At 34.5% G+C, this 13,892-nt stretch overlaps 2 protein-coding genes across 4 annotated transcripts in view; one reads left to right on the forward strand and one right to left on the reverse strand.

Moving 5' to 3' along the window:
- Positions 1-2,666, reverse strand: part of dcaf17 (ddb1 and cul4 associated factor 17) — a 9,964-nt gene extending 7,298 nt beyond the window's left edge. The window contains exons 1-4 of the mRNA XM_016445451.1: positions 2,075-2,666; positions 1,732-1,835; positions 1,235-1,325; positions 1,003-1,139 (exon numbers count right to left, since the gene is read on the reverse strand). Coding sequence (XP_016300937.1) covers positions 1,003-1,139; positions 1,235-1,325; positions 1,732-1,835; positions 2,075-2,194 — 452 coding nt within the window. The 5' untranslated portion in view covers positions 2,195-2,666. The remainder of the gene's footprint in view (positions 1-1,002; positions 1,140-1,234; positions 1,326-1,731; positions 1,836-2,074) is intronic.
- An 8,211-nt stretch (positions 2,667-10,877) lies between these two features.
- Positions 10,878-13,892, forward strand: part of LOC107657400 (serine/threonine-protein kinase tousled-like 1-B) — a 54,160-nt gene continuing 51,145 nt past the window's right edge. For 2 of the 3 annotated variants that reach the window (XM_016445455.1, XM_016445454.1), the window contains exon 1: positions 10,954-11,217. The gene's annotated coding sequence lies outside the window, so the exon portion shown is untranslated. The other variant, XM_016445452.1, reaches the window with a different exon arrangement.

Below are 13,892 nucleotides of genomic sequence, written 5' to 3' on the forward strand. Positions count from 1 at the left end.
ATGATAGATAGATAGATAGACAGACAGACAGATAGATGATAGATAGATAGACAGACAAATAGACAGACAGACGATATATAGACAGACAGACAGACAGACATATAGATAGATAGATGACAGACAGACAGATGATAGATAGATAGATAGATAGATAGATAGATAGATAGATAGATAGTAGACTTGTGCCGGTATTCGGTAATGCGATATATGACGGTAATGAATATGCACGATATTGCTATCGTGGCCTCTTCTAAATACCGTGAATAATTATATATTACAAATTATTCCGAATTTTGAATGCATTTTAAGAATACTGATAGATAGATAGACAGACATATAAATAGATGACAGACAGACAGACGACAGACAGATAGACAGACAGACAGACAGATGATAGACAGACAGACGATAGACAGACAGACAGACAGACAGACAGAAAGACAGCTAGATAGATAGACAGACAGATTATATAGACAGACAGACAGACAGACAGATGATAGATAGATAGACAGACAGACAGACAGATATATAGATAGATAGATGATAGAAAGACAGACAGATGGTAGACAGACAGACAGAAGACAGACAGACAGACAGACAGACAGATGATATATAGACAGACAGACAGACAGATGGTAGATAGACAGACAGACAGATGATAGATAGATAGATAGATGACAGACAGACAGATAGATGATAGATATAGACAGACAGACAGATGATAGATAGATAGATAGATAGATAGATAGATATAGATAGATAGATAGATAGACACAGACAGATAGATGATAGATATAGACAGACAGACAGATAGATAGATAGATAGATAGATAGACAGACAGACATATAGATAGACAGACAGACAGACAGACGATCGATAGATAGATAGATAGACAGACAGACACAGACAGACAGACATATAGATAGATGACAGACAGACGATAGATAGATAGATAGATAGATAGATAGATAGATAGATAGATAGATAGATAGATAGATAACCTGAATTTGAATTGAGAGGAGAGGTAGACCCGCTCTAGTGTTTTTCCTGTGTCAGCTGAGAGCCGATATAACCAGTTATGAGCTGTCAGGACCAGCAGACATGATTTCTGGTCTGAAGCGTTTGGCAGAACTTTGTCCTGCCAAATGATCAGTTAGTTACATATGAAGTTAAAAGGGATATATATTTTTCATATGCAAATGTGAATGACGTGCACCAGCTGATCAAACTCACTAGAGGACACTGGCATAATAAAGCATCTTCAATCTTCTCCGTTTTGGGGGCTTTGGGAAGCTCATACAGCTGTTCTGGCTCAGGCAAAAGGCTGTGATTTTTAATAAATGTGAACCATATTAATAGATGTCATACTGCAGCAACACAAAATTATCGTTAACACTTTACAATAAGGTCTGATTTGTTAACGGAATTTAATGTATGAACTAACATGAACTAACAATGAACAGTATACTTTTACAGAATTTAATAACCTTTGATAATATTCAGTTCACAGCGCATTAACTGATATTAAAATATAAAACTTTTGATCCTAAAAATGTATTAGTAAATGCAAACATTGACCAAGATTAATAAATGCTGTAGAAGTATTGCACATAGTTAGTTAATGTTAACTAATGATAATAAATGAAACCTTATTGTAAAGTGTTACCAATTTCTAAAAATGTCTACCAGAGTAAAAAAAAAAAAAAGTAATATCAGATTATATAGTTTACCTGCTGTAACAACACCTGTAATTATCAAAGTATATCCGTCCACTTTCATAGGAGATGAGGGACTTGGAAGTCTTGCTCCAAACCTTTGTGAATTCTGCACCATCCTATAAAGTCATGACATAAATATATATAATTGAGGATATATTTTAAATATTAGGACAATATCTGGCTGAGATACAACTATTTGAAAATCTGGAATCTGAGGGTGCAAAAAAATCAAAATATTGAGAAAATCACCTTTAAAGTTGTCCAAATGAAGTTCTTAGCAATGCATATTACTAATCAAAAATTAAGTTTTAATATATTTACGGTAGGAAATTTAAGTGAACACAGCAATACTTACTTGTAGTATGATGTTTCTCAGGATCTTGAGATTTGCTCCCAGTAATCTGCCAGCGTCATTGGCGCAGGATCCTCTGGATCTCGAAGTCAGGAGATCACAGCTGCTTTTACTGCTGCACATAGGGGACGATACTCACACCGTTCACTTACAACACACGGACTAACACAACACTAAGCGGAATAATCTTCAGAAACGGCACCTAAGTAAGTGCTGGGAGAAGTCAACTATGTCTTTTTATATTCAGACTCTGCCATCATTTTAGCGTCGCTCAAATTCACATTAACGTTAGTGTTATCCAAACCACAACAGTTAACATTAACGAATATACTGGAGAACATCTGCGTCTTATGACTTACATAAGTCAAACATAAGCAGATACATTAAGCTCTTATTATAATTAAACGTGTGTTTCAGTAGACATTCTTTGCTACTAAGCTAACTGCTAACATTTCCATTGTTTACATAAATCCTCATATCAAGCATTTCCAAAACGTGTTAAAAGTATAAAATATATTCGCATGAAAATCTTACAATTGCCTCCCTCTAGTAGTAAGTGTTATGCTTGCTTTGAAATGCTTTGCTAATCACATGTGTTTACCCAAACTTCCGGGCATCTGAAGGCGCGCGGTCGCTGTTTCCGGCTGGGATATGTAGTTCAGTACTTCACACAGTAGTGTATAGTGTTGTGTTAACTAGTTTGTAGTGATCATAATAACTAACACGTTCTCAGATGAGTGTGGAGAGATGAGGGGCTTCTTGAGGCTGACTGTCTGTGCTGTGAGGCCGTACAGTGGAGGAGGAAGAGTCCTTGCCAACCCTGATCACATCTTTCAGCATAAGCTGTGGTGTTGAGTTTTGTTAGAAAACCTGGAATATTTTGTATGTACTTACAATTATATATTATATCGCAGGACCCACATGAAAAAATACTATAGTAATATATAGTAAATACTATAGTGTTTTTGAACCATACTATAGTAAAGTACTTGAATTAATTTGTTGTGGTAATTCTATAGTTGCTGTGGTAATTTAACAACTATAGTAATATAAACAAATTACTTTACCCAAGTTTTCTACAACTATAGGGTATATTATACTACAATACACTACAGTATTTATTACAGTTCACTATAGTATGGTTCAAAAACACTATAGTATTTACTATATATTACTATAGTATTTTTTCACGTGGGCTATTTTAAGTGGACGGGAAAAAACAGATAATAAATAAAAATGAAAAGTTGATTAGCAAGAAATTACAGTCCAACCAAAACACCTTCAACATTTCTCACATTATCACAGTTTATTCGCTATAGTTTAGAAAATGGTAATAAAATATGACAAGAGCTCAGAGTTAAACTGTGTCAGAACAAATTCAGCTTGATAATGTCAGATAACTTTGATAGAAAGGTACACTGTAAACAATGACCGTGAATTTAACGATAAAAGGCTGTAAAAATGCTACAGTAAAAACCTGTTAAATGGTTTACGGTAAATTCCCCTACTATACACGGTGAAAAACTGTATTGGACATTATATGTATTGGACATAAATTTTACGGTAGTATACCGTTTTTGGAAGTAAAAAAGACCGTATAATTTACAGTGAATAACCGTAAACTGACATTCCCAGAATTCCATGCGTTACATTTCAAATTTGATGTTTGTTTGTTGAAATAAATATGTTTCTTCTTAGTTTTTTCTTATCAGTTTTGTATATTAGGGTTGTGTGTTACACATAATGTTGTTAAATGAATGTTTATTGCATTATTTCAGTTTCATGTGTGTTACCATGATGGTGTTTAGTGTTTGTGTGAATGACACTGTGCATCTTCTATATGTTATTATTTAAAAGCTGCTTGTGATGGGCTTTGGTTCATCATGTGACTTTCCCATCACCGCCTGCATTTGGTGGTTATCAGTGTATTACAAAGGTGCAAAACAGATTTCAGTACTGTAATAGGTTGGTATATTAACATTATATCAGTTAATGAAATTACGGTATTTAACTGTAAATTTAAGTTAAAACCGTAAAACCTAAAACGTTGCTACAGTATTTTTTACGGTAAAATTCCGGCAACCACAGCTGCCGTTTTATTACTGTACATTTTACGGAATTTTTTTTACAGTGTATGTAATAAATTCGGTTGAATAGCTTTCAGCTTTTAAATTTAAATACACAATTAATACCAATTTAGGTCAGCCGATTACCAAGCAATGCTTAATTTTGTTCAGTCTGTGGTATAAGCAGGATATTGTACAGCCAGTAATGTTCAGGTCATTATCATTCAAAAAACAGACTGTAACAGAACGGTCAGGACACAAAGCAGAGGCTGATTGTATATTATCCCATACATATTAAATTCTGAGATAAGGAGCTGAAATCAGTAAGTTGTAATAGAAACTCTTATTGGGAGTAACGAGCAAGCAGGTGTATTTGTGTATTTCTAGGGGCAGTAAGGCGTTTCTGTACTGCTGTGACTTCTCATCTCAAGCTATTGAGCTCATCCAGGTTAAGCTGCTCCTCAGTGCATAAATGTACCTGCCACCTTTACATCAAACAGAGCCCACACACACCCCAGATTTACATTAGCCAAAGCCTTTGAGAATGGATAAAGATGGGGAGGGCAACATATCCTCTTCTCCATTCATATTAATGACGGCTGATCAGTCGCGTGGGAGTTTGGCTCTGCCTCCTGGTGCTCGAGGCTTTTTGGTATGCAGAGACCTTCATCAAATGCCAACAGCAGAACATATTGAATAGTGGGGGAAGTGACATCCACAGCATTTCTATTCCATCAATATATGCTCGATTTGAGTAAAACTATAGTTCTGCTTTAAAAACTGTACTCATGAACTAATATTTGAACATTTTGTGAAGAAGTCCAAGTCAAAAGAGCCCACCCAGAGTCTCTGTGATATCCAGGACCTTATGATTTGGATGCCTCCTTCAATATAGACTACCATTCCAAACTTTAGGCATTTTTTAAAAGAAATTAATTGAGCAAGGACAGCTTAAATCGATCAAAAGTATCATTAGTAAAGTGAAGACTTAGAATTTAAAAAGTCAATATTGTAAATAAAATCATGTTCTCTTGAATTGCACAGTTTCCACAAAATAATAATCAGTACAACTTTTTCCAACATTAATAATAATAATACGAATATAATATATAACAATAATAATGTCTTGAAGACTGAAGGTTTTGAAATATGTTCAAAAGAAAACAGTTGTAAAAATGTTTCACAATATTACTGTTTTACTGTATTTTTAGTCAATCATATGACGCCATGTATAAGCTTAAAAGTCCTGAGATGACTGAGTGGCCTGTTATAGTTTTTATTATTTTGCTGATGTGTTAAATCAAGAGTAATTTATGGAAATTAAATATTTTAATGTTAAATTCAAAATTGTAAGTATTTAATATTAAAAATTTTTTTGTTAAAACAAGCATTTCATTTATTTAACACTATTTCTCATTGCTAAAAATATCTAGTTTGAATATATATATATATATATATAATATTTGAAGTACTATTGTATATTTTATGCTAGTACTGAATTTAATTCATACTAGTTTTAATTTGAATAACACTTTTCCATAGGCTTAATTTTGATTGTTATTTATTTATTTATATATTTTTATTCTGGGCTGAAATATGACATGGACATTTCATTGTGGGATTCACCCTAAAAGTTATTTTTTTGTGTGTGTGTATTCAAAATGTAATTAAAACAACTCACATGTCATTATCATTCCCATGTATTTATGTGATTAAAGTGTCCTCTGCTTTCATATTAAAATAAATGGAACTCCTAACATTTGTTAGTTGTATTAGTATGATAAAATGTCCACAGTGTATGTCCACAAAATCTAAGATGTTTCACTAAAACTGCAGTCATTTGAGGACAGTTGTGCATGTTTTCCCCTTGCAGGAGCACCCAGACTATGACCCTGCAGTGTGTCACGCATTTCCCTTCCCCCCTGAGAGTCTGGACATTATTCTGGTGGTCTTCGTGCTCTCTGCCATCCAGCCAGCACGGTAATAAAGGTCATATACTCTCACACACACATTCATTATGTTAACACTGTAACACACTTGCCCTGTCTGTTTATTTGACCAGTATCCATTACTGCTGTCTCGCTTATAGCAGCCATTCCCAGCTTAACTCTCTCTTATGTCCTTCAGTCAAATCTACCTATAAATCATAGAGTTGTATATCAAATGTTCAATATTGTATCTGGAGGCCTTGTTTGAGTCCCCGTATATTTCATGGGGAACATATCTGGCATTATTGACAAAAATCTGGACACAGTACTCATAATTGCCAGGGAATCTCTGTTTTTTGCATGAACATCTGCATCAGTGTTAAAACTAAAACTAGAACCATTAAAAAGGTGGTAATTGAATACAATAAATTGATGTACTAAAATAACTAAAGCTAAAACTGAAATTAAATTAATTTAAAAAACTATATTAAAAAAAAAAAAGATTAGATATAAAAACAAACAAGCAAGCCTTGCCCGTATTTAAAAAGCAACTCAAAAGTAACCTAACGCATTGCTTTCCATAAAAAGTAACTAACATAATTAGTTACTTTTTTAGGGAGTAATGCAATATTGTGTAATGCTAAGAACATAAAAATAAAAACTAATTCAAAAAGCTATAATTGTATCTCAGTTGTATTAAATATTATAAAAATGTGTCCATACAAATTATATGGATAAATTGTTGTTGTATTCAAACTCATCTGATGCCACATGATAGCTTTATAACCTCTCTGTTAATAATAAAAGATGAATCTGCTTTAAACACTTCTAAGCCTTCTGCTTTCCTTCAGCAGGGCTCAAGGTGTGGTGAAGGGTTCGGCTGTTCAAAGACTACGGCAGATACTATCTGTCACGACTAAGGTTTAAAAAAGGTGATTGTCTCTGGATTCATTAAGCTCTGGGGCAGTCTTTTCCCAGCTCTGAAAACCTAGATACAGAGATCCTTCTTTGTGTATTCCATTTAAAATGCACGTTAAACAAAGGACATTGTATAAAGGTGTACAGTACATACACACTCAGAATCGTCACATTAGCATTTTGACTTGTCTTTTGTACCTCTTCAGCTACAACATCGTGTTTAATTAACTCCCACTGGGTATCATTATAATTAATAGGTTTACAAAGTTCATTATTACAGTGATTCAGTTTTAATTGATATCCAAATCATCAATACAGTATGACACATTATTTTTGTTTTCTTTCCGTAAATATTAACTGAATGTGTTAAGCCTCTCATTCCAGAAAACAAAAAATATATGTATTATTTTTATAATTTTAATCCTTTAAATAGTAGTTCCTTTAGTTCTTCTAAAAGTCACTTTAATTAAATACATAATAATTCATCACTAAAATGATGTTTGATTTTTTCTTAAGATTATTTTGTGTACTGCTATACTATTTTAGTATTTATTAAAATATGCAAAGTGTCCCTTCTCACGGAAATGGCAGTGCACTCCTTGAAACTTGACAGTGTCACAAAAGATTTGATTTTATTTGTTCTTCAAACATGCATTTGCTCGGGCTTTTATTGAATGGTTTGTAATATGGTATATTTATGTTTTTATTTGTAATGTTTTACATGTTTGCAGTGGCAAATTGATTTTCAAAGAAATACATTTGTTTAAAAATGTTTATTTGACATTTATTTCACAAACATACTTCACAGTCATAATAATTATTAGATGTGAATCTTATATTCAGAATAAGCAGTGTTGGGAAGCTTTGGAAATGTAATAGGTTACATATTACATGTTACCCTATTTAAAATGTAATAAGTAGTGCAACTATTTCAATTACTTTATTAATGTACCTGATTACTTTTCTAAATTTCTAATTAATTTTTTCAACTATTAATCATTTTGAAACATTTAAAGCAGAGTTAACCTTACAGTAGTGCTCAACACTGATTACTGTCAGACTTTCAAAATCTTTCATCACGTGAATTAAGATTATAACAATTTAATTTTAGAGCACAGCCACCACAAAACCAGACTTTAGCACCTCTTTTTACTTTGAGATCGTTTTGAAGTAAAATACAGATTTAAAATAATAAGATATAGTTTATTAGTTTCGATACCGTTTTGGAAATCAACTCTTTGCATAGGCATCTAACAATACTTTAGAAAGAAAAAAAACAGTTAATCTAAAAAAACAAAACAAAGCATATAGGCCTACACAATATATATATATATATTATATATATATATATAAACAGTTATTAAATAAGCATGTGTCCTGTTCTGTGTCCTAAACTCCTGAAACATTGGTCCCTCATATTTTAAAGCAGTCAATGCAATTTGGGAAAGAAATGAATTTGTGTGAAAATATTCAGATGTAACCCCCTTTATAATTTGTAACATGAAAATAACTGTAATTTAATTTGACATTTTTTTCTCAGTAACTGTAACAGATTACAGTTACGTTTGTTTTGGGTACTTTATTTTAAGTTGTCCTTGTTACACGTTACATGTACTTACTATAACAATAACAATACATTATGCATAATTACATGCAAGTAAAACCCTAATCCTAACCCTAACCATATAGTAAGTACATACAGTTAATTAATACTTAAATGTATAATTACACTGTAACAAGAACATCTTAAAATAAAGTGTAACCTTATTACCTTTGGCTAATGTAACCTTATAATTTCGTAACTAGTTACTCCCCAACACTGAGTATATGTTATTGTCTGCAGGGTTGGGGGAAGTTACTTTTAAAAGTAATGTATTACAATATTGCATTACTCCCTAAAAAAGTAACTAATTATGTTAGTTACTTTCATGGAAAGCAATGCGTTATGCTACTTTTGAGTTGCTTTTTAAATATGGGCAAGGCTTGCTTGTTTGCTTTTAATATAAAAGAAGTTTTTCTTTTACAAATGTAAAAGCTCTTTCACAACAAAAGTGAAATGAACACGCCTCAATCTGAAGGAAATGTAAATTCATGTCTGTACAGTAGAGAGTGCAGTTCAAACAAATTGCATGAAGAATATGGCGCAGGAGAAGAAAGTTCAATACTATTCAGCAATAACAAAAATGAAAGGACTTTGATGTAAGTTGCTCCTTCTGTGATCACCAAACTGAAGATTCGTCCCATCTCTTTTGGTATTGTGATTATACTAAGAATCTTTGGAAAAACATATTGAGTGTTTTTCGTGATATAATTCCTGATATCTCTTTGAAATATTAAAATGTTATTCTAGGATATACACATGAGAGTGAACAGTCAGATGTTTTTTATTTATTCAACTTTATTTTGTTCTTGGCTAAATTTTTTATTCATAAATGTAAGTTTTGCAAACGTAAGCCTTTCTATAGAAATTTTCTTGAAGATTTAAAACTCTATATGTGTTTGATTTCTGACTCTACTAATAAGAAAGCTGAAAAGACTGGCAATCTGTTCAAAAGATACATTATTGTCTTGCTCCCTGGCATATGATTTAATGTCATTTTGTTACATGTGGTTGTATTAATAAATAATAATAAATAAAACAAAATGTGTCATTTTTGCTTAGCATGGATGAATTGAATCATCGAAGGTCAGTAGCAAAGACATTGGTTAATAAAACGGGATTAAAAACATAAATGATATTTGATTTATTTAATTATCGCAGGTTTGTATAATATTTGAGTTTACATTTGACTGTTTTTATTCATTTTGAGGAATACTGAATCTGTTTTTTGTGCAGGTAAAATGAGATTGTGGCAACACGAGAGCTGTCAGACAAGACATTGGAATCGAGTAACTGGCGTTACTTAGTATTTGAAAAAGTAACTCAGATAGTTCCTTCTAAATTAAAAAGTAATGCGTTATTTTACTAGTTACTTACAAAAGTAATCTGATTACGTAACTGGCGTTACTTAGTATTTGAAAAAGTAACTCAGATTGCTCCTTCTAAATTAAAAAGTAATGCGTTATTTTACTAGTTACTTAAAAAAAAAAGTAATGCGTTACTTTACTAGTTACTTAAAAAAGTAATCTGATTACGTAACTGGCGTTACTTGTAATGCGTTACCCCCAGCACTGATTGTATGTATAAATCACATAGCATAACAAGATTGTATGGGATTTTATTTGTACCTTGATATTGATTTGATGCAAATCTATGTAGATATTTATAGCCATACAATGGTGGCCAAAATGATTAGAACACTAGTATTTTCAGCAGCTAAAAATGTTTTTAAGTCAGTTATTTCTATCTTTTGCTGTAGTGTGTCTGTAGGAAATATCAGTTTACATTTCCAAACATTTATTTTGCCATTAATTGTAATAATCCAGTGAGATTTTTGTTTGCACAACAGCCAGTGCTCCACAGAGAGATCTGATCTGATCATCATCAGTCTGGAGTGACATGAAGAAACAACAAACTGAGACAGAATAAATCCAGAAGAACTGTTCCTAAAGAACAAAATCAGATGACTAACCTTTAAGACTAGTCTAAACCTTTTATGCAACTGGCGCCAGATCTCTGTGTGCAGCACTGGCTGTTGTCAGACCCTTTCCTACTGACACGCTACAGCTAACTGATTTAAAACCATTTTTTTAGCTGGTGAAAATACTAGTGTTCTAATAATTTAAGCCACCACTGTATGTTTACCATACAGGCATAACCGTGTGTGATGGAAATTATGTTTAGACTGATGGGACAGTGATTTTTGAGTTGCCCCCATAGTCTCTCCTACCATCTAATTTTCATCGGACGAGTGTCAAGTATCGCGATAGATAGTGTTTGTAGAGAGCAGTTTATTTCATCTTTATCCTCCTCAGCAGCAGCAGCAGGCGCTTCTGGACGCACTGCAGAGGGCGATGAAGGTTTGTGTGTCTGTCCCAAGTGTTGACAACCCCTCCTCTCCCGATGAAAAACTAAATCATCATTCACTTAACCTCCCACATTTAGTCAGATGTCGTTTGCATGGCCCGCTGATTGATGTTTTGCTCTCTGCTTCTCTAAAGTGGCTGGATGAGTGCGCAAAGTAAGAGTGGAAGTTTGGAGGGGGCGCCATCTTAGCTCCAGCGGCGGCAGCAGCAGCGGCTCCCCGGCGCCGTACTCTCTCGCTCCGCGCGCCGCTCGCACCAGCCAAAGAAGGTACAGTGAGCTTCTTTTATTCCCTTCACCTTCTAGTTCTGAATAGTGGAAGGGTTTTGGTGGAAGGTTCCGCCAGGGGAGTTAAAATGACTCGATCGAGTTGGGTTGCGAGTTACAGTATGAGGTTAACATTCGGTCGGGTTAGCTTTTAAGCGGGACTAGTTAATCTGCTAGCTCTGTATCGGCTGACAAGCATGGTAGCGTGTTGGTTTTCCTGGCTAGTTAGCCGCCTGGCTTGTGCTGTCAAAACTAATGGTAAAAGTAGCATCTAACTAGCTAGCGTGCTAGCATTTTAGCTCCGCAGCATGGAAACCTCATACCGTTGAGAGACTAGCGTTGTAGCACTTTAGCTTTCGGCTAATTAGCATCATAAGCTCATACTGTACTACAGTGCAACTGCTCAGTATGAGCTCCAGCAAGTCAAAATAAGAAATAAAGAAAACGTCAACTGGTAATTTACTGTTTTAAAACATACATTGGCGACTTGGTATCGCATTGTAAGATTAAGACTACGTTGGAAACTGATCATTTTGACTAAGATTTGAGGTTTTAGTGAGCAGGAGTGAGACTTGGACACTGGTTCTTGATGGCAAACAGGGTCGCTCAAGGAGCTGTGTGGATTGTTTTCTCGTTTTATTAACCTTTCTTGTGAATGCACTTGTTAATTGTTGTTGGACGTTAAATTTGATTACAGTGCGTGTTTGCAAGCACATGTGTGTATTAAAGCATACAGTCACACCGAGGTGTTATTCTCACAGTTTGTGCTTGGTCTTGCTGTAATGGGTGTAAATTTGGCATTGTGCCCGTGTAAAGGTGTCGTCCACTTCCACACATATGGCATGTAGGATATTATTGGAGTTGTTGGCCAGTTGTCACCTTGTGTCAGTCCACACAACTGACCTTTCATCCCGTCCCCGAGCATTACATCCTAACACTAATGTGTGTGTCTGTCAGCATGCCCAAAAAGGAGATCATTTTGCTGTACTCTTTCCGTGCTGTTGCTTCTGCATGTGTTGTTTTCATTGCAAAGAGACTGAGGATAAGTGATATTCCCCCAGGGAGATGTTTGGGTGAGAACCAATAAAAAGAGCCGTTTAACTGCAAGAATAGAGATTGCAAACAAGCACTGTGAACATGCGGAGTTGATTATTGAATTGTTAGTTTACACAACAATCTTTATAGATATATTTTTAATGATTTATATTTATTTAATTGTATCTATAATAATGCAAATACGAATATAAATAATTCACACACACACACACAGCAAGGTGAAAGTTATGGCATAAAACCCAAAGTAGGTGCTTTTGATTGACAGCATAAGTATGTGTCAGAAACAGGTGGACACTGTGCCTGTGAGGAGCAGAGAGCTAAAATGACATCCCTGCATTGTAAGGGTTCACCCGGGTGCGTGTGCAGGGGCCTGAGAGCAGGAGACCCATGCATAATGTCAATAAAATGATGCCTCTCCACCAAAAAGTGTATAAAGGACAAAGAGCAAGAGGGAGAACGGAGTATTAACTATCCTAGTGCTGTCCTTTACATGGTTTTGTGTTTGAATTACGTTGTCTTTATTTTCGGTCTCAGATGTGGAAATGTAATTTATCAAGCCTGGGTGTTGCTATTAAGCCGCATCTGTTTACTGTAGCTGTATCTCCCAGATGTGTTGTTTTTGAAGTATAAATGGATTATTTAGCACTCTTGAAAGGCATCCACTGAGTCTGAGGCTGCTCAAAATAGCCTCACCTTCTCTCGTCGGCCTCCATTGCGAACGCTAATGATAAAGCTCCCCTGCGGTCCTGTCTGTGTCCTGGCCTGATAACACCACTGATCTTTGCACTGCCATTTTGTGTCAGTGGGAATGTGCTGGGCATCCATGTTGACTCTTGGTCCTCCAGAGAGAGGGGGATAAGCCTGGTTAAAAGGCCACAGCCAGACACTACGCTGCCAGCAAGAGTTTCATACAGAGAGCTGCTCGCTTCTTTTATGCTGTTGTTTCAGTCCTGATCACAGCATGCCATTACACAATATGTGTTTTACAGTAACACACAGTTCACAGCTGAAAAGCTGATCTGATAGTGGGCAAGTCACTTCTGTTTATACAGTACAGTTGTCAAAGTTTACAGTAGCGAACACTAAAAACTGCATCCATGTTGCAAAATTCTTCCGTTAGGGATCAATAAATTCAGTTTGAATTACAATTTCAGTTTCAACTAAAACAGCTCCGTGGAAGATTATATAGTAGTGTCTTTATTCATTACAATTCAGTTATTCTGTGTTCTTATTCAATAGTTTCCAATAGGGCTGTGCGATATTGAAAAAAAATGCGATATTCGATATGCGATACGATATTGCTTAAAGTGTGAAAAATCTATTTAAATTATATTTTAAAATACTTAAAAATGAAAATTATATAACCAATTTGTTTCACATTCATTCTTGGAAAAGAAAGAATCACTACAACTTCTGAAAGTGACCAGCAGTGTTTTAGCAGTACATAAAAAGTAATGTCACAAATCAGAAAATGTGAATGACAAAAAAATGAATGACACTAATTTTATATCATTGTGACTTTGCTTTCCATACACTTTAAGTACTTCTTCATATACCACATCGAAAACTATAGTCTGAGAAAGTTCAAACATGATTAAAGGCAAGTGAACAGTCAGTAAAAA

Source organism: Sinocyclocheilus anshuiensis, unplaced genomic scaffold (genome assembly GCF_001515605.1).
Source record: "Sinocyclocheilus anshuiensis isolate Anshui unplaced genomic scaffold, SAMN03320099.WGS_v1.1 scaffold355, whole genome shotgun sequence".
NCBI classification, from domain to species: domain Eukaryota; kingdom Metazoa; phylum Chordata; class Actinopteri; order Cypriniformes; family Cyprinidae; genus Sinocyclocheilus; species Sinocyclocheilus anshuiensis.